The sequence below is a fragment of the Phoxinus phoxinus genome, assembly GCF_949152265.1.
Source record: "Phoxinus phoxinus genome assembly, chromosome: 1".
NCBI lineage: Eukaryota > Metazoa > Chordata > Actinopteri > Cypriniformes > Leuciscidae > Phoxinus > Phoxinus phoxinus.
The window spans coordinates 19,491,716-19,513,034 of NC_136876.1; the positions used below are offsets into that span (position 1 = coordinate 19,491,716).

The 21,319-nt window shown below is 38.5% G+C and overlaps 1 protein-coding gene across 3 annotated transcripts; it reads right to left on the bottom strand.

Annotated features, from left to right (window-relative positions):
* Positions 1 to 18,510: 18,510 nt before the first annotated feature.
* On the bottom strand, positions 18,511 to 21,013 carry LOC307009665 (uncharacterized protein). Of its 3 annotated transcripts, none has more exons than XR_013800092.1 (9): positions 20,924 to 21,013; positions 20,595 to 20,729; positions 20,450 to 20,510; positions 20,306 to 20,332; positions 20,150 to 20,221; positions 20,005 to 20,054; positions 19,192 to 19,401; positions 18,875 to 19,035; positions 18,511 to 18,781 (listed from the first exon to the last, which is right to left on the bottom strand). XR_013800092.1 is itself a non-coding variant. In XM_079633590.1 (8 exons), exons 6-8 carry the CDS (start codon positions 20,021 to 20,023, stop codon positions 18,956 to 18,958), a joined length of 309 nt encoding a protein of 102 aa, XP_079489716.1. In that variant the 5' UTR covers positions 20,024 to 20,057; positions 20,150 to 20,221; positions 20,306 to 20,332; positions 20,450 to 20,510; positions 20,595 to 20,729; positions 20,924 to 21,013; the 3' UTR covers positions 18,793 to 18,955. The 3 variants fall into 3 exon arrangements, 1 of the variants encoding a protein (XP_079489716.1); XR_013800093.1 differs by having other exon boundaries at positions 20,005 to 20,057; XM_079633590.1 differs by lacking the exon at positions 18,511 to 18,781 and having other exon boundaries at positions 18,793 to 19,035; positions 20,005 to 20,057.
* Between the last annotated feature and the right edge of the window lie 306 nt (positions 21,014 to 21,319).

Consider the following 21,319-nt stretch of genomic DNA (forward strand, 5'->3'; position numbering starts at 1 on the left):
TAATATCTCCCTTTGCTTTGAACTGTGAGCGTCGTAACTTTGCAGATGTTGTTTATACTCAAACAGCAACATTACACACTAACTAAGGTTAGAAAAGTGAAATCATAATAAACCACCCCTTTAATTGTATGGGAACATGTAGCATGCACATTGTTTGAAAACATCTCATTTTGTGCGCCACAGTAGAAAGTTCACAATCATAGAGGTTTGAATGACATAAGTAAACAAGTGACTTTTCAAATTAGAACTGTCCCTTTAATTTGAGATGGCGATGATGTCATAGAGCCAGTTTTAGCTCCCGCTCAGCCGTTCCCGGAGACTCTTTTGGTGTTTCATCATAATGTCCAGACATGATGTCTCACACTCGCTCTGACTGCATGTGATGTCCCATCTTAAGTGGGTCGACTCACAGACAAAAGCAGAACTAAGCTTCTCCAAGGGTTTAATTCCAGCCTTATCTGGAGATCTCATGTCTGACTGTCGGTTAAAGTATTTCTGAGAACGTTCAAACTCTCTCTGTCTTTCTGCCACTGTCAGAAATGAAGTGAATAAATTGAAACGAGAGCGAGAGTCTCATGCTTGAGTGCATGTACTCGTGTCTCTTCCACTTTGGCTTCTAATATCTCTCCGTCCATTTTTCTCATCTCTTGTCCCTCACAACAATCTCTCATGACTTTTCAGAATCCTAAGTTCTCTGACATACATTTTCACACCATAACAAGCATCTTTTTCAATATATCCTTTCCTTTTTCATTTAAGCCTCTCGCTCTTATCATTTTCTCCCCAGTACAAGAGCATAACTTTTTTAGACAACAACAACAACAAAACAAAACAAAACAAAACACTAACGAGATTGGAATTAGATACACCAAATAAAAATGTGCTGCCTCTCTGAACAAAGCTGTGTATAGTCAACATTTGAAGTGGATCAAAACCTTTCATCAAGTTATACATGAATTCTGAACAAAACCCGTTCTTGTCTTAAGACAACTTTGAAGAACTTTTTTGATCCACTTCAAATGTTGACTGTACAAGCACATTAGTTTAGTATTTCCTGGAATTGACCATGATTTGTCTTGATTTCTAAAAACAGGTGATTACCGAAACTGTTTTATCTGCAGTAAAAAAAAAAAAAAACCCTGCATTTTCTACTAAAAATATTTGTTCAATAACTTTAAAATTAAAATTAGCTCAATTAAATAAAAAAACGCAATTTAAACGCAAATAAAAAAAATTCCACACAATTAATTTAAGATCATAAATCAAACAAGTTCATGCAATCAAACAAAGTGTTTTGTTGCAGAAAGTTAATTGAAGTTAACAACTAACTGGTTAGAACGCATAAAAATTACCCATTTTTCAACTGAACGAAGTATGGTATTATAAAAAGTGATTTGCCACTGACCTACTACAACGTTTGATGGGAAAAACTCGACACCATCTTTTTCAAGTATAGCTGCCCTCAACCTAAACTCAAGCTACATTCTTCTGCTCAATGCTAACCACAAAATCTTCATCATAACTGAAAACTAAACACATTCCCATTACTCAAAAACACATAAAATAAGACTTATTTTCAACATTTACTCTCCCAATCCAGTCTTGTGCACAGCATGCCGGGAACTACAAATCTAACATCGTCAACAAAAAGTATTCATGTAGTCCCAACACAGGATTAATTTAAGTATGAAAAGAATTGTGTTGCTTCAGTTCATTTTAATTACATTTTTGGGAGTTGCAAGTGAATTTAGTATTAGATATAGTTGTAAAAAATTATTGCTATTGAACTAAACTAATTAAACTAATCAAATCTCTTTCGGGTCCAGCAAGCTTTCATTTGTCCTTCTGTCCACTACTTTGTCTTTTAGAAAGTTTTGTGACATTGACCCGAGGGGGACCACTGCAGGGCAGGAACCATATGGGTTTCTCCTGAGATTGGCATGACCCACCACAGTCACGGCCAGCGAGATAAACACACATATGCACACAGAGGACAGAGTTTGTTCACGCATGCGTGACTTTAGTTGAAAAAGTACTGCATGTATATTTGCCTGAAACAGCAGGAACACCGTGACCAATGTTACTTTGATGTCTTCATGAATACAAAATGCATGCACACGTACAATGCATACAAATACACACGGGCTCATTCTCACACATGCAAACATAAAAGTCATACAACACGTGATTTATATGGACATAACAAAAAAACATTAAATGTTTAATTTGATTTTAGCTGTTTTGTGGACAAATGTTCCATACATTTGCATTGAGTTATCATAACACAAAATTATCTTGTCAGCTAAACTCACATACTCTGAAAAAATATTTTAAAAATAAAACAAACATTATAGGAGCAGGTTTTACAAGAACATACTATTTCAATTATTCAACTTCAAAAAATGTATTCAATGTTATTTGCCATTTCTTTGTATTTAAATTTACTAGACATTTCTAAGTGAAAATTGTTTCTACCATTTTCTTGCAGTGTATACATACCTTGTGTTGTGGAAAATAAACTCAGTAACTCCCATTAAAGTTAGAAGTGTTAAATACAAATACACTGTACACTGACTGAACAAACCAATCAACTAAACAATCTACAGGTGATGATGAAAATCAAACAATGAGTAACCAAGTCAAACAAACTACAAACACGGAAACAGAACCAAGCAAAACCCACCCACAATAGAAACTAACACAGATGCCCGTAAAACTATCATTTACGTTTTGTGTACTTTGTAAGAAACATAATAATAAATAAAAAAAGTAGTAACATTTATTTTTCAAAACCCATTTAACCCTGTTACAATCAAAATATGTTTTGTTGTTGAAGGTCAGAGAAAAAAGCATCCTAAGAATCATCTTTTGAAAAAACTCATATTAGTTAACTAATAATATGAATATATTGAATATACCCAATGTCACAGTCTACATAAACAAGTAAACCCCCCCCCCCCCACACCACCTGCAATCAGTGAGTTTTGATTCTGCAAATTGTGAGTAGCGTTTTTCCTACATCTAAGAGCAGATCAATATAAATGCTTTTCACTACAGATGCAGCTGTTATATTCAAATTGTTTTAGATGGCATTCAAAAGTACACACACACACGCACGCACGCACAAACACACACACACACACAAAAAGGTTCTATTATCAGCAATCAAAGCTCTCCAGGTACAGTGCATTTCAAGCGCTCCTCATAACTTACATTCAGTACTGACGTTGCTGATTCCATTTGACTTTAAACAGTGATTCAGAATATGAGGCTTGATATCACAGCGACATACATTGACAGTGAATATTGACTCATCTAAGCAGTTTTTTTCCTGAGGGCAGGACAGACAGTTACTTAGTCCGACACATGGATGCCATGATGTAACTGGACCGAGAAATGCTGGGGTTGTACATTTTACTAGCACGCAGCATCTGGACAACAATACAGAAAAACAAAGTGTTGTGTTTAACTAATGCAGCAGGCACAATAAACACTTTGAAAAATTAACTTTATTGCAGAAAGTGTGATTCATGGACCATTTGGACTTATAGTAAGCCTATGGCTCTAAAGATCATTTCTCACTCACCCATCAATTATTATTTTTTTCTTCTCACAATTTGTATAAATGATAAAGAATCACTGTCATTTATAACAAGAAAAACAAGTTATGAGTATGTAGACAGAGGTAATTACAGTTTTTTCCAACTGCTTACACACAAAATCTTTTCATATCACACGATTTTTGAAATCTCTCACTCAAAGTGCAAAACTACACACCAAATATCTTAAACCATAAGCTATTTTTCAGCCTTTGACTCCGGCTTCAATTGCATTAAACACTGTTCTCTACCTAAAACACAAATCTAACAGGAAGTGACTTGCTTTCCTTTTCTAAACACAACCAATCAAAATGCTACACTTATTCACTAGTGCATGCGTTCCAGTCCAAAATTGTCATGCCCTTCACTCGCTAACTTCCCTCCGTCTCGTTCGCTCGGATGTAAACTCGATCAAAATCGAGGGAACGAGTCCATATAAACTTCCCTCGTCCACTTCCCGAAGTGGAACACACTTCAAAATGGCGGCAGGATTTCCCTGAGGGGAAGTGCTTAGGGAAGTTCGCAAGTGCGTTTCTAAAAGTGGACTGGAACGCAGCATGTCCCACACACACTCCTCACATGTGCAAACACTAATTGCTTTACTGCTCACTAACCAATCACTGCTTTACTGTAGTATAGGCCTATAAATAGGTCAAAGGTCAGATTACCTGTTTTAATCAATGGATGCCATCAATGGACAGAGACCCCACACACACAATTGTGTTCTTTACTGTGTTCTAAGAATATACTTTTGGTTTACATGTGTTTATGGTTTTGTTGTATGCTACTGTACACAACAGTAATGTTTGGCCTAATAAATATTTTCTGTTTCTACATTGCATTGGTGTTTACAGTGTACTTGTTACCCCTCTCAGCAGATTACTTTCACTATAGAACATTGTATTGAAATAGATATAAGCCTATGAAAGACCAAAGAGCTTTAGATTTAGAACAACAGTGTTTACATGGTATATCCAAAAATGTACTATTATGAAAGAAGTGTTTGCCATTTGATGCAAATGCTTCATTCTGACATGATGCGTTTATGGCATTTTGAATGCAGTGTTACATTTTGAAGGAGATGTGAGGCATTTTGCATTTTGTGTGTGCAGTTTTGGGTAATTGTGTGTAAAGTTTTGAAAAAAGGTGACATAGTTTTGAAAACGTGTGTAAGTAAGCAGTTGTAAAAAACTGTAATAATTCTCAGAAAAAGCATTCAACTTTGCTTCTCTGACTTTGAAATTGACTTTGTTTTAAAGTGCATGTTTGATTCCCAATCCCACTTGGTTATGAACTCTATTTAGTGACGTAAAAGAGGAAGCAATATTCCCTCTCCAATATTTGCACGGATGATCAATGTGGGTTTTGTCAATGACTGATTCTTAAAATTTGACCCTCCCTTCAGTATTGATTATTTGGTGTCATACTTGCATCAAGCCACCTGTGGGTCACAGTCACCGACTCCCCTTCAGTGAAGTGATGATCTCTAATCAATAAGCTACATAATGCATGAAACATTTGTTTGCTTCAATATCATGTTGAAATCCTTTTTTTTTTGTTGGTGTCCCAATCCTGTTTCTCATGCTTCTCCCCATAATTTCCTGTATTGTCTTTAATTTTATTATATCGATAAAATGCCAGTATATCTTCCCCCAAATGTAAAGTTTTTTTTTATAGTTTAAAGCTAACAGTAACTCAGTAACTACACCCAATAAAAAGTCTAGCTTAGCAACCCAAAGACAACTCACAACCCCTCAAAACATCTTAGCAACTGCAAAGCAGGATTCCTGCCTCCACCCAAACACTTTAGCAAAGTGATATTGAGTTTTAATCAAACATTAATTTATTTATTTGCAGTTCCGTTTGGTGCCACAAGGGGCACAGAGTAGCCACATGTTCTCCCTTTCTCTCTCACTCTCTGATTCTCCATGTCATTTGTGCATCTCCTTGATTGCACCTTACTTAGCATGCACACACACAAGCATGCATGTCTTCTCAAGCTGAACAATTATCTGGCCTTCAGGTGAAATGTTCACTCAAGTGTGAACTATAAATACTTTGTTTACATCAACCTAAATTAAATATGGGCCTAAGGATGTTTCCTCAACTTCAGGAACTTTTATGTCATATGGGGGATGTAAAAAAAACCAAAAACATCTACAGTTGCAGCGACTTATCTTCAAAGCGACTTCTATAATACAATTAACGTCAAGCAAACGAAACATGCGCAAAGTGCAGACATTTGGATTAGAATAGTATTCTAGTCCTTTAGAACATTTATTTGTATAGCGCATTTCCCACACACTGGTATTTTTTAGTTGTGCTTTAAATTCATTTGTTTAGGCTTGGTGCTTTTGATAAATGTTGTTTGTAATAATGACACTATAATTTGTTTGTTTTATATGTTTCATGTTCTGTTCTGATTCTGAATACCCTTAAATTTAAAGGATTTGTTATGGAGTGAGGGGAACTAAAATACTGTTTACATAATATTTGTAAACATTTCATTTTATTCACCACTATTTTACATTATTTCTGAATATAATAATAAAATGACTTATACACCGGCTTATCTTTTTTGTTTTCTTTTTACTCTTAACAATGCAATTTTGACATGGTGCAACTTGTAGTCATGTGCGAATTGTTCTTGAGTTTATCAAATAAACTAATTAAGGAGTTTGCACAATGTCACAAGGGCTAAAAGTACCCATAAAAATAAAGGTCCCAAAAGGGGGTTTTCACAGCAATATCCCCCAAAGAACCTTTAAGTTAACAGTTCTTCAAAGAACCATTTTGTCTTAGTGTAAAGAACATCAAAATCTAAAAAACCTTTTCCTTTTCTGGAATGTTAAAGGTTCTTCATCATGGAACCATCGATGCCAATAAAGAACCTTTATTTTTAAACACCCATAAAACACTGCGTCAATGCACATGTAGATTTTGGAACCGCGGGACATATCCATAATCAGCATAATTCTCTCTGCCTTCTCTGCTGTTTTCTCCTTTGCTGTTCCCTCCAGATCTACGATAAACTGATGTTTCTTTGCTGATATGCACATTTCCCCAATCACCCCATCTCTAGTCCTTCACACATGCACACGTACACACACACACAATCTGTATCTGGATCCCCCAGAAATTCTCTTGCTTCACGCCGGATGCCGTGTTGCCTCAGTGAATTCTTTGATGTTATAGGCCGTCACGGCGGGGGAGCCGGCTCAGGCTTTGTATGGCGAGGTGGTGACGTCACAGCATGTACACTCAAAACCCAAACATAAACAGGGCTCACTGCAGTGCAGCGCTGCAGGATTATAACACTCCAGTCACGCAGGCCTCTGATGGATATATCAGTGCGAAGATTAAAAGAATGTTCCGGGCTCAATACAAGTTAACATTCCGCATGCGTGGCATCCTGCTGGAAATTTGACTCAGTTTGTAAAATCTTGTATACAGTAGTGTACTTATGCACAGCTGAGCTGCTCGCATGCCCCATAGTAAGTGTCCAAGTGTAAACATGTTTTCTCTTCATTTTTACCAATTGAGGGATTCATCTGAATTATTGTCTGTGGTAACAACACAGATTTTGTCAAGTATAGCTTATATATTATAAAAATATATTATTATAAATACAATTATTTAATGATAAATATAAAACAATTATATGCATTTATAAAATAAATAATTTTTTTATATATTATACTTATATTTACTATAAATATCATTATAAATATACATTTGGATCCGAATGCTAGGGCGGCCCCTTACAGGCGAAAAGTGGACGAGGGCTACCTGCTCAAGGACGGGGCGGGCTGAAGAGGCTAGTCCAAAATCTACGATTTGCAACCCTCAACATTGGCACGCTTACTGGAAGAACCCGCGAATTGGGTGACTCATTGAGAACCCGGCGCGTCGATATCGCCTGCATACAAGAAACAAAATGAAAGGTGAGAGACATTGGAGAAGGGTACAAGCTCTACTACTATGGAGTGACAAATATCCGAAATGGAGTGGCGACCATCGTTAGTGAGAAGCTGCGCAACAATGTCGTTGAGGTCAACCGCATCTCGGATCGCCTCATGTCAATCATGATCGACACTGGGTCGGTGATCCTGAGGGTGGTCTCCTGCTATGCCCCACAGACCGGGAGCACTGAAGCCGAGAAAGAGGAATTCTGCTGTCAGTTCGACGATCACCTTCGATCAATCAACATCGATGAGCATCTCCTGATCGGCGGCGACCTCAATGGCCATGTTGGGGCTGCGCGAGACGGGTACAAGCAGGCACACAGCGAACAAGGCTATGTGACCCGAAATGAAGGATGCGGTCAAATTCTCAATTGCGCAGAGGCCCACAATCTGGTCATTGCCAACACGCTTTTCAAGAAAAGAAAGACGTTGTCGGAGATTGAGCTTTAGGCCGTTAAGCGCTCATGTACTCGCAGAGAAAATCTTCATTTCGGCCAGACCTTCGGGAATTTGCCGCTGGCTCTTATGTAGATATTGGTTAAGCATGAGGTATAATTAATTTTGAGTATATAAAACAGACAATCTTTGGTCTTATTCATCTATTACTTGTTCCAGAGCAAATCGATTTGGCTAGGGGCATAGTTTCATAACTATATATTTTAATTTTTATTGAAATCATCTAGGCTAGGCTCTGACTATAACTAGCTCTGCTTTTGTACTTTTGACTGAACTGTTTGCTTGTTTATTTCCTATTGTACAAACTTCTTATACTTTTATAATGGCTAATATTGTTTATTTAAATGAAATTGATCAATAAGTAATATTTTATTTAAATAACATGCCGTATTTGGTGTTGAGAAAGGGTCCATTTGTGATTGTTATTTTGACTTTAGTGAAAGTTAGCTACATTATTACACCATTAGATGGCAACAAAGACTGTCTTTATGAGCGAGTGGGTAGCAAATACTTTTATATTGAAATGGGCTGATAGAAGCAACTGTTAAACTGTCACTCTGAGATTTTAATCCAAGGAAAGGAAGTAGTTCTACACAAAAGAGGGGTTTTAAAGGGTTTGTTTTAATATATTTAAATATTTTAATATTTAAATGACAGTATGAATTTTTTAATATATAACAATTATTTTTAATCAGCAGCATCAGGCATTGTAAAAGATTTAATTGACCTCGTTAACTGGATCTCTTGAATACTTTCTTTTGGATAACATCATTGACAGCAGACATGCCAGCAGTAAACACAGAAACACATGATGCAATTCCACCTAGGTTATCACTCAGTCTTACAAAAAATAATGTATTCTATCAGGACTTGACTGTGCCAGCACCTCTCTCTCTCTGTGTGTGTGTGTGTGTGTGTGTGTGTGTGTCTGTGTTACCAGAGCAGCCAGGCAGGAACTGAATGAGCTGAAAATAGCTGTGCTCCTGTTAGTGTTAAGAATACCTGCCTGTCTCGCAGATGAGTGTGTGTGTGTGTGTGTGTGTGCATGTTTAAGTAGTGAATTTTCTCTGCTTTCTAATTATCAGTGTACCAAAATTAATTAACAACAAGTAATATATGCAGGAAGGAGCACGTAGCTCAGAAAAGAAGACCTGAGAATTGCAGAATTCTCAGGATGCTGAAATAATGAAGCAAAGACTGAATTTGTGTCAGGAATGTGTGTTCAGTGTGTAAGTGTGGGTGATGTAAACCAGGCCCTTCTGTTCTGGGGTTTAATGGGCGGGAGAGTTTGGGAATTTTCAGAAATCACTGTAGCCAAACCTTCAATGAAATCCAGTGTGTTGTAAACAGTCGCAGTGTTTGTAATGTGGGTCAGTAGCTTTGGAAGGGGTGGCACTTTTGTGGCAACCGCCTGAGAGTCCGCAGTCAAATAATGGCTAATACACACAACTGAATTTATCTGGGTCAGCCCAGTGGTGGAGACAGTGACCTTTAGACAAAGAAATAAAATGAGTTTGACTGCTGTTTAGTTCGTCGAATGTGTGTAAGTTGGTTCCAACTGAGGAAAAAGTGTTTTCCGCATGATTTCACCCATCTACAGGTATTTATTGGTTGACATCCTCTGGTAAAGACTCTGAACACTGTGATAAAAACACAAAATAACAAATATGAGGTAACTAAGAGGAAAGGAAGTCAAATACTAATGTCAAATGCAAGTCACAGAGAGAACTGTATATTTAAATTTTCTAATGTAAGAGGTACTTGCAAACCTTGGGATGGATGGAATGTGGGATGGCTGGATGGACGGATACCTGAAGTCTGAAACAGAATACCTGCTACTGCCAGTATTTTGATTGAGACAAAGGATTCAGATAGAGCTCAGACACAAAGACCATGTCTCTGTCCATCCGTCCGTCGGATGGATGGATGGATGGATGGACGGACGGACGGACGGAAGGATGTGTGGCAGGATGGATGGATAAATGGATGGATGGATGGATGGATGGTTGGACATTCAGACAAAGTGTTGGATGGACAGTCAGACGGATGGATGGATGGATGGAAGGACAGTCAGACAGACGGATGGATGGACGGACAGTCAGAGGGATGGTTGGTTGGATGGATGGATGGACGGACAGTCAGGTGGATGTATGGACAGATGGATGGAGATACAAACGGATAGATGGACGGACGAATGGATGGACGGACAGACAGACGGATGGTTAGATGGATGGACAGTCAGACGGATGGTTAGATGGATGGACAGTCAGACGGATTATTAGATGGATGGACAGTCAGACGGATGATTAGATGGATGGACAGTCAGACGGATGGTTAGATGGACGGACAGTCAGACGGATTATTAGATGGATGGACAGTCAGACGGATGATTAGATGGATGGACAGTCAGACGGATGGTTAGATGGATGGACAGTCAGACGGATGGTTAGATGGACGGACAGTCAGACGGATGGTTAGATGGACGGACAGTCAGACGGATTATTAGATGGATGGACAGTCAGACGGATGATTAGATGGATGGACAGTCAGACGGATGGTTAGATGGATGGATGGACAGTCAGATGGATGGTTGGACGGACAGTCAGATGGATGGTTGGACGGACAGTCAGATGGACGAATGGATGGATGGATGGATGATTGGATGGACGGATAGACAGTCAGACGGTTGGTTAGATGGATGGATGGACAGTCAGACAGATGGTTAGATGGATGGATGGACAGTCAGATGGATGGTTGGATGGATGGACGGACAGTCAGACGGACGGATGGATGATTGGATGGACGGACAGTCAGACAGAGAGATGGATGGTTGGATGGATGGACGACAGACAATCAGACGGATGGATGGATGTACAGAGAGATGGTCTTTGTGTCTGAGCTCTATCTGAATCCTTTGACTCAATCAAAATACTGGCAGTAGCAGGTTTAAACGTCAAACTTAATCTCAAACGACACATTTAACAGGCCTAAAAGAAAGTATGTGCAAGAGAAAGAGACAGAGAGACTGCAAGCAGGCTGAGGTGTATGCTTGTGCGTGTGTAGGCAGGACACAGGGAGCTAGAAGAGAAAATAACAGGATCTGAATGGACACTAAAGAGATCATAGTGAAACCGAATCTTAAATGTGGGGTGTTCGCTCCTCTGCTCGCTTTTGGCAAGTTTTCTGCAGACAGATCCAGCCTAAACCAGACAGACAAGTGAGACTCAAACTGGGCACAAAAATCAGACACTCTTTTCAGCATCGACAAGAAGATTCCAGCTAGAAATCCTTTGTTTGTCCACAATGAAAGTGAAAAAAAAAATATGCAACGTGTAATTTTGGACCCTTAATAATAATAATAATAATATGTTTATTTTCTATAGCGCCTTTCAAGAACCCAAGGTCGCTTCACAATGCAATACAAATAACAAATAAACAGTAAGCAAACAGATACAAAGGCCATCTGCTTATAACAGACAAACAACTGAAATGAATCAAAGTAAGTAGTAAATAGGGCTGAGAAAGTGGAGAACAGAGAAAACAGTGCCGAGGATACTTATTTATTGGGCAAACTTGAAGATATGAGTTTTAAGTTGTTTTTTGAAAGACCGGATGTAGTCGGTCGCACGAAGATTCGGGGGCAGCTTATTCCAAAGCTTAGGGCCAACAACACTAAAAGCCCTACCGCCCACCGTAGAGAGTATGACCCGGGGTACCACGAGTAGGTTTTCAGTGCTGGACCTAAGGACCCGAGTTGGAACATATGGCTGTACCAAATCAACAAGGTATTTGGGTGCCGGGCCATGTAAGGCTTTATACACTAGGACCAACAGTTTGAATTGGATGCGGTTTATGACAGGAAGCCAGTGCAGTTGGTGAAGGATAGTTTTTATTATATGTGAGAGCTCGTGCAGCAGAGTTTTGTACCATTTGAAGGTGGTGTATTGCTTTGGCGGGTAGTCCGCTGTATAATGAATTACAGAAGTCCAATCTGGAAGTGATTAAAGCGTGAATGACAGTTTCCGCATCAATAAAGTTAATAGAGGGGCGAATACGAACAATATTCCGCAGGTGAAAGAAGCATGATTTGACAGTCTGACTAATGTGTGAGTGAAAGCAGAGCGTGGGGTCGAACAAAACTCCCAGATTCCATAGTTTTTTAAACCTAATAGCCTAATCTCAATACCATCTATATCGATAAAAATGTCATGTCTGGGTGAGCTCTGTGATCTAGGGTTAATCAACAGGATTTCTGTTTTATCAGCATTAAGCTGTAGAAAGTTAGAGGACATCGATGTTTTAAGTTCATGGAGGCAGGAGATAACTGAAGGGGGTGAAAAAAATTAGTTGGGATAGATCGTGAAGTAAATTTGAATGTCATCAGCGTAGCTATGAAAATTGAGGCCATGCTGTCTGATGATCTGGCCTAACGGTAGCAAGTAGATTAGAAATAGAAGCGGACCAAGTACAGAGCCTTGGGGCACACCGTGAGAAACAGACACAGAGCGTGAACGATACTTACCTATCTTAACAAATTGTTGTCTATCACATAGATACGAGGTCAACCACTGAAGTGCCGCACCCGTGATGCCTATTGCAGACAATCGTGAGATAAGTGTAGAGTGGCCCACAGTGTCAAATGCTGCACTGAGGTCAAGGAGAACCAGGATACTATGTGCACCAGAATCAGAAGCCAGCAGGAGATCATTTAGTACTTTTAGAAGAGCTGTTTCTGTGCTGTGGTATGTACGGAAACCAGATTGAAGAGGTTCAAAGAGATTATGTCTCTCTAAGTGTGATTGAAGTTGTGCCACAACTACCTTCTCAAGTAGCTTGCCAACGAAAGCGAGGTTTGATATTGGTCTATAATTGCTTTGAATGGCGTTGTCGAGGCCGGGCTTCTTGAGGATTGGAGTAATGGCCGCTACTCTCAGATTATGCGGAACAGTGGCAGTGGCAAGAGACCTGTTAATAAGGTGGGTAATAGGTTGAATGAGTAAAGACAAATGAGTTTTTAGAAGGTATGTTGGAATAGGATCGAGTGTACAGGAGGTAGAATTTGATTTGTTAATCAATTTTTCAACCACAGATGTATTAGTGAGTGAAAAATTGTCTAGCGGACAACCAATGGAGTTGAAGGGGTAGCGGCAGTAGAAGAAAACGACTGATAAATTTTGTACATTTTTTGTAGGAAAAAACACTGAAAACTTTCACTAAGATCAGCAGAACCAGTAAGAGCTACGGTGGACGGTTTGACCAGTTTATTTATTTCTGTGAAAAGAGCTTTAGGTTTGCATTTAGCTTTGTTAATAACAGTAGAAAGATAATTAGGGCATGCAATGTTAAGTGCTTCTTTGTATTTCACTACTGAATCAGAAAAGGCTATGGAATGGACAAGAAGGGAGGATTTGTTGTCTTTCAAGACGCCTACATTGAGTTTTCAGAACTCTATTGAGTTCATTCTGAACCCTTTGAGTTTTCTGAACCCTTAGTGCAATGCAGCAGAAACAGAAACCTAAATTATCAATAAAAAGTCTTTAGTAACATCCTTGGTTTAGGTCACTGTCTTAGACATTCTTAGACACTGTCTAGGTGGTTACCAGGGCATTGCTGTATGGATTGATAGAGAAATGAATAAGCAATCAACATGTCTGTACTAGTAACTTCCGTGTTTAGTTAATGTTTCTTGTTTCATGACCTAAATAAATCGGCTGTAATTCAAGGTTTTATCTTGACGGTTTAAATTGCTCATATGAAATGTCAAATTAAGAAAATAAGCTCTAAGATTCAGTTTTAGACTTTCTAAACTGTAGCTGTCTCTCAGCTGTTCTTGTTCTCACTTGCGTATGACCTCTGCTGAGGTTCAATCACTGAGGTTTTCACAACCACCGGCGTGAAATTATGCTTTAGGAAAGTGAGCTTTGAGCATATTAACACTGGCTAACACGCCTGCAGATAAAAACTGTGCCTCTGTAGGAGCCGGCTGCGTATCGCTTATGACATGCTGCGTAATAGAATTTATGAGGCTGTGAAACTGTTGCAACCCTCTGCTCCAATGTGGTGTTAGGATGCTGCTAGCCACAGAAATAGAGAATTATGCATAACGCAATTTAAAGGGTAGAAGTTGGGTTATTCACAATTAAGGGTTTCATCACATCAATACTATTATGCATATTTGCAAATGTATATTGACAGTAAAAACAAAATGAAACAGTAACCGTAACAGAGTGTGTAGTTAGAATGGGTGTTTGCAGTGTAAGCTAAAATTGTTAAAGGAGAACTCCGGTCAATTTTAACATTGAGCTCAATTTTTAGTAAATTTGGAGTGCTGTCAATACAGAGAACAACGACAAAAATCGGTGTTGCCTACACCGTGTTATCCTATTTTTAAAATTTGCTCCCTGTTGACTTGAATGGGGCAAGTTTCAAACCTGCTTTTATCCTCTTATCATCCTTGATGTGTCATACAAGTGCCCAGCCATGTTGAGTGATACCTTCAGAGTGAACACGAGTGAATCTGACTGCAGTAGATGTGAAAGATATGAATAAAAATGATGTTATATCAGCCAGCGCAAATACCTGTATTTAGTTCCTGTTTTCGGTGGAAGTCCAAAGTAGTCGATTGTCGAGTTCACGCGCGTGATCATAGTAACTAAACCTATGCGCGTGAACTCGACAATTGACTACTTTGGACTTCGACCGAAAACAGGAACTAAATACAGGTCTGTGCGCTGGCTGATATAACATCATTTTTATTCATATCTTTCACATCTACTGAAGTCAGATTCACTCGTGTTCACTCTGAAGGAATCCAGCAACATGACTGGGCATTTGTAATGACACCTCAAGGATGGTAAGACTAAGAACTGGTTAAGTTTAAAACTTGCCCCATTCAAGTCAATAGGGTGTAAATTTTAAAAAGAAGATAACACGGTGTAGGCAACACCGATTTTTGTCGTTGTTCTCTGTATTGACAGCACTCCAAATGTACTAAAAATTTAGCTCAATGTTAAAATTGACCGGAGTTCTCCTTTAACAAACTATTAAGAGCTGACTAAAGCAATATGGTGAATCCTCAAAATACACACAAATATTTCCTAATCATAACGTCACAACAAAGAAAATGCATTTTGCAAAAAGAAAAATTAAGCTTATATTTCGGACCATTAAAACATTTTGCATTGTAACATTATTTTCATAACGATTAGGCATATTTAATGTAATAAAAAAAGCTTATTTTCATTATTTTTAATTATATAAATATAGGAGTTTATATGTAAATTAATCAAGGCAAAATACTTTGAGTTTTTTTTGTGCTGTTTATTTATTAATTTCTATAATATATTATTTAATTAAGTCCAGTAATGAGAATTTGTGGGGGAACATGTGCTTAATTGCCATAAATAATATTACAATGAAAAAATTCCTAATGGTCCTAAAAATAGGCCTTTTCGGCGGTGTGCAAATGTTTTCTGTTATTCTTGAGGTGAAATGTGACCTCAACAAATTTTTATGAGATTCACACAATCAGCTACTAATTAATATAGAATAATTTAGTACATTATATTTAGATTTCAACAAATGTAATCAGCTATTTTACAACTTATCCAATCAATTTTATAATTTCATATTTTTCCACACTTTTGACTGCACTTTGTGCACTGCATGTATAATATACCCCCCACTACATTATGCACACTGAATTGTCAGCACTGGTTTATAAAGGAAGTTTATAAAGGACATCTTTAGTTTCTGTTTTAGCATCATATATTAAAGGTGTTTTTCATTGCTGGCGAAATGGGCTTTCAATAAAACTTGGCTACAGAGTAGAAAGGCAAAAACATTTTTGAAATCTGTGCTACCTGACTAGAGAAAACAGAGGAAAAAAAGGCTGTTGTCCCCTTTTACAAAATAGGAAAACTTCAACGCCCATAATGCACTGAGCATGTTGCTGTCCAAAACCACTCCCACCAGTCTGCTATGGATACGCTTACCAGAGTCAAATATTGCCTTGCTTTAGTAGTAAATACTTCTTAGTAAACTTTGAGCCATATGATGTTGACTTTTTCCTGGGAAGAATTCAAAGAGTAAACGTTTAGCAGGAGTGAGTTACTTTCGGTTTCCAGTGAAGGATCCGGCGGGTTTTTGGCAGTGGCTAAAGGCTAAAAGAATCGTAAATACTGAGAGAAGCCGCAACAGAAAATCTGAAAAACACAGTGCTTGTAGCCAACATTTTAAACTGGATGATCACGAACAGTGTTTTAGGCCAAACGGAGGGGGAAACTGAAAGAAACTGTTGTTCTGTCAGTTCCAGATGAAGCAAACCGCCGTCGCGTACAGGTAACAGATGTTGTCAAAGTATTTTTTACCGTAATGTCAAAGTATTTTCTCAAAGAATTTTCTCCAGGTTACAAGGAGAAAGAGTAAACATTGTTCATTTACATATACTACCGACATTGTAACAATACAAACAATACACTTTAAATAAGACTACCTTTGGCAACAACATTTCTTTTCCCCAGTGTCACTTTTTTCTCTGCTTTACTTTCACTCGAGTCTGTAATTCCAGTACTAACAGTCTTACTTGCCTAACATCAAACCTCAAGGATCTTTTTTTGTTTCTTTCAATCTTCATCAGTCTTCCTCCCTCTCATCCTCTTCTCTCTAATATCTGTGTCTCACACATCTTAGATTGACTGTGGATTTAAATGATCGGATCTAAATATTTAGTCTTGTAAATAAAGCCATGATTGACATTTTTAAATAAGCTTGTGAAAGTCTCTCGAAGCCCATCTTCCTTGCGAGATAAAACATTTAAATCCTAATTCAACATTAAAGACGTGTTGCCATTCCTCAGGCTATGATAAGGTCTCAGCAATTCCCACTGAGATGAGCTGAAAAAAGCTGGGCAACCTCAGTGAAGGCTAAAAACAGATCTTTTGCGAGACGGTAGCTGATCTTCACGCCGAACAGGAAACAGCTATTGTTAACAATTGTGATGATGCAGTGCTCATCTGAAACAAATCCAAAATGGTTTGGCATAATGGATATTTACTTGGGCTGCCATTTAACTGCCAAATCCAATTAATTATAAATAAATAAAAACATGTTTAAATAAAAATAAAGCAATTAATAATGCAAACAATATATTGACTTCTAAAGCCACTTTTTGTAGTATCTTTCAGATGTCTGCGATCGGTCAATGAGCGACGGCTCGAGGTACCATCACAGGGAGCCACAAAATCACTCTCCAGAACATTCTCATTCACGACTCCATGCTGGTGGAATGATCTCCCTACCCTCGTCCGGATTGCAGATTCCCTGACTACATTCAAAAGACAACTGAAAACGTATCTCTTCCGTGAGCACTTGACATAAAAAAAAAAAGATTTTTTTCCTTTAATGCTCCCTTGTTTGGCTTATGCTACTCTGAGCAATGCCTGAACTTTGTATTTTGAGCATTTCTTGTGTTGTTTTTGCCTCTTCACGATGACTCGCTTGCTGTAGTCCTCAGTTGTAAGTCGCTTTGGATAAAAGCGTCTGCTAAATTACTAAATGAAAATGTAAATCTTTCAAAGATTCACTCATCTGCCAATGTGTTGGTATTTGCAAACATCAACAACTGCGCTTGGCAACTACCCAGGTAACAATTTATGGTTCCCAGAACGTTCTGGGAACGTTCGTTTTTGGTTGCGGGAACGTTCGTTTTTGGTTGCGGAACGTTCCCTTAAGGTTAGGTTTTGGTTCCCATGGAAAGTTTTCTTAACGTTCCGGGAACGTTCGTTTTTGGTTACATTGCAACCTTTAAGGAACGTTCCTAGAACGTTCCCCTAACGTTGCAACCTTTAGGGAATGTTCCTAGAACGTTCCCCTAACGTTGCAACCTTTAGGTAACGTTCCTAGAACGTTCCCCTAACATTGCAACCTTTAGGTAACGTTCCTAGAACGTTCCCCTAAGGTTATTTTTTACATTCCACTAACCTTTAAAAATCTAACAATGGTACCAATTTTATTATTACTTTAAACTGTCTGTGCATAAGCAGGAATTAATTATTATACAAGCAGAAATTAATTTATATGTTAGCAGGAATGAATGAACAGGCAAACTTGATGGGATTTAAAACTTTAATATAGACAATATAAAATTACAAAGTACCAAAAATATAAAAGGCCTAAAAAAATACAAGAATAGAATCAGTTTTACAACTATACAAATAAAACAGAAATTTAAGTACAAAGAGTGTGATGAAGAGTGCAAATGTAGTGTGCAAGATGCATATTGGAATGATAATGTAATGTGCATTTGTTGTTGTGCATATGTTGTTGTGTGTATGTATATATGTTGTGTATAAATGCAGCTTTGAGTCCAAGACAAATTTCACATTGAAAAGGGACAATAAAGTGAATGGCCAAAGTGGCAAAAATACAATTGTTTAATAAAAAATAAATAAAAAAAGAGCTCCATTGTCTTGACCGATCAGCACTTCTCAGTCCTTCTCAGCTGGCCTAAAAAATAAACAAAAGTTTGATATGTCATACTGAGAATGAACACGTTGACAAACGCAAGACAAATTGCCTTACTAACAACCCTGTTTTTTTTATTATGACAAATATTGATAGTTTTCCCATTCCTTTGATAATTATGAACATCACATAGAAGTATTCTAATTTACCGTCTGTGTGGGGCAAACTTCAGCACTTGCCCAATCAAGTCCTCTGTCTCTGCTGCAGTCACCGCCGGGAAGTTTTTCTGGAAGGCCGCTAGAGTAAAGTCAAAATGAAGTAAAGTTACAAGTCAAATTAAAACCTCCAAGCTAAGCATAATACTGATGTGAACAATAAAATAACACCTGCCTGTTATAACCCTGCAGATTGTCAGGTCCTGGAAGGCCTTCTTTGCCTTTCTGCCCCGCAGACTAAACTGTTTGATGGACGTCAATAGTTGCCACTCGCCGTAGCATGCGACGGATGGCAGTACCTCTGGTCGAACCTCCAAGAGTTGTCAGGAAAAGTTGCTGTAAAACATAGAAATACAAATTATACATGTAGAACAAAGTGGAGAGCTTGTACAATCTCATTTTGTAAGAGCCGTCAGTTCAGTTATAATGATATTTGAAGTTATGCAATTATATAGTGTTAATCTTAGGGCAGGACTATGGCAACTTAATTACCATTTTTTCCCCTCCTCTCCTGTTGACCGAGACTCCTGTCAAACTCCTCCAGCTCTGTGACTGTCAAGCAGGGCGACAGCAACATATCATCGACAGGAGCAGAGGGATGTGACTGGGACTGGGAGCTCCTTAAGAGCATGAGCACCTCATCCAGCCTCTGCTCCATCTTTTCCATTCGCTGTGCCATACGGGTAATGGATGTCCACATGGCTATGGAAAAATTAATTATGTTAGTTTTAGTTGTTATACATTACTTGAATATGTGAACAACTTAAGGAACACGCCGACTTTTTGGGACTTTAGCTTATTCACCGTATCCCCCAGAGTTAGATAAGTCTATATTCTATATTCTCAGAAGGCGAAGCACTGCTACTTCTGGGGAGTGATTTGCTTGTAGCCCCTGAGAACCCCCGTGGTGAGGAGCAGAGAGTTCGCTCAGAGTTGGAGTAAATCACTCCGCAGAAGTAGCAGTGCTTCGGCCTTCTGAGAATATAGTTCAGAGTATGTATATGATTAGAAGATGGCTGTCTCACATGTGACCTTGTTATTTGTACACGCTGTGACTATACAAATCACAACATGTAAATAGGAAAATGTTGCCATTATTTGTCACTTATAGGGAGCAGTATGCTAGCTGGAACTATTTACTTCCAGTATTTGTGCTAAGCTAGGCTAGTGGTGGGTGCGTCAGACAGAGTTACGGCACGCACAGAGATGAAGAGGGTATGTATGGACTTATCTAACTCTGGGGGATACTGTGAATAAGCTAAAGTCCCAAAAAGTCGGTGTGTTCCTTTAAGTGAGTCTTCTTACCTCTCATTTCCGTCTCCATGGCTGAGCCACCTCCCTCTGTGTGATGAGTTCTGCTGTTTACAACAACAAAAAAGTCAAGTTACTCTCAAGTTCCTTGTCATGAAATAGTATTTAATTGGAAATGGAAAATGCAAAGCCACTGTACCCCCAGCTTGCGTCATAATAGACCCATCCAATTCTGGGCGACCGGCTGGTTTTCTGTGTGGTGTTGACTCATCTAAAAAGAAAGTAGATATGAATTTTGGTCACTTCATTTATGGTAGGTTTCTTGCAAATGGAGGAGGAAGAAAAAAAAACTTACATGCAGGTGGTGGAGGCAGCTGCGGACCTGGAAACAGGCAGGAAGAGACAAACACATCAGAATAGTCACATGATATGCACTAGGTTGAATGTCAGTAGTTCCATGGTAGGAAATATGACTCAGGTTTCTTAAATGTTAACTTACGGACAGGGCTTCCAGACACACACTCCGTTCTCACACTCTCTCATTTGTGGAACAGATTCATCTGAAATAAAAGACCAAAAAATTTGTACAGATTGCTAAAAGAAAATGTTAATTTTGTAAATAATGTCTGTACTTAAGGTTTTACCATCACTTGAAGAATCCGTCATGAACCTCCTTGGGCGTTTACACTGCCTTTTGTGGACACTCGCATCGTCTTCCGTCTCAATGCTGGAAGTGTCCATCAGTCGCCGACATTTTTTCATGGCTTTGTCATAGGAATCTACATTAAGAGAACAAAGTTTTTGTGAGACAGTAGCCGAACAAAGCAGTATTTCCATACAGAGAAAACGTATTTATTTATATATAGTATAGCACCAATAAGTCACCTGTACACAGCCAGATTTTCTAGACGGCTTAAAGTTAAACCCCAAACCCTTGCATTACAACCATGAAACTGTAACGTATTTCACTTACTTTTTGAGAATGTGAAGCTCAATGGTTGCTGTTGTTGGTCGTTGTTGGTTGTTTTTCCAAGACTTCCTGATAGTGAACGGTCTACTGAGTTCTCCATAGACTTATCCATTTCCTCCAGCCAATCAGGAACGTTCGTGTTGCGTCACATGCCTTGACGTCAGCAAACCTGGCCAATCAGCATTTTAGAGGGTAATTTTAAACTAAAATGGAGTGTTGCTATCCCCGACCACGAATATTTGTTATTTCTTTCTTAAACATTAGATATGGAGTTTGTTTTTTTAATGCACTGTTTAAATGTAAAAGTATGCTACAGTGTGTGACATTACACATCCGTATGTGCTCGAGTAAGCAGACAGATACTGCATCATGGTTCGAGCATTACGGACGGACATTACA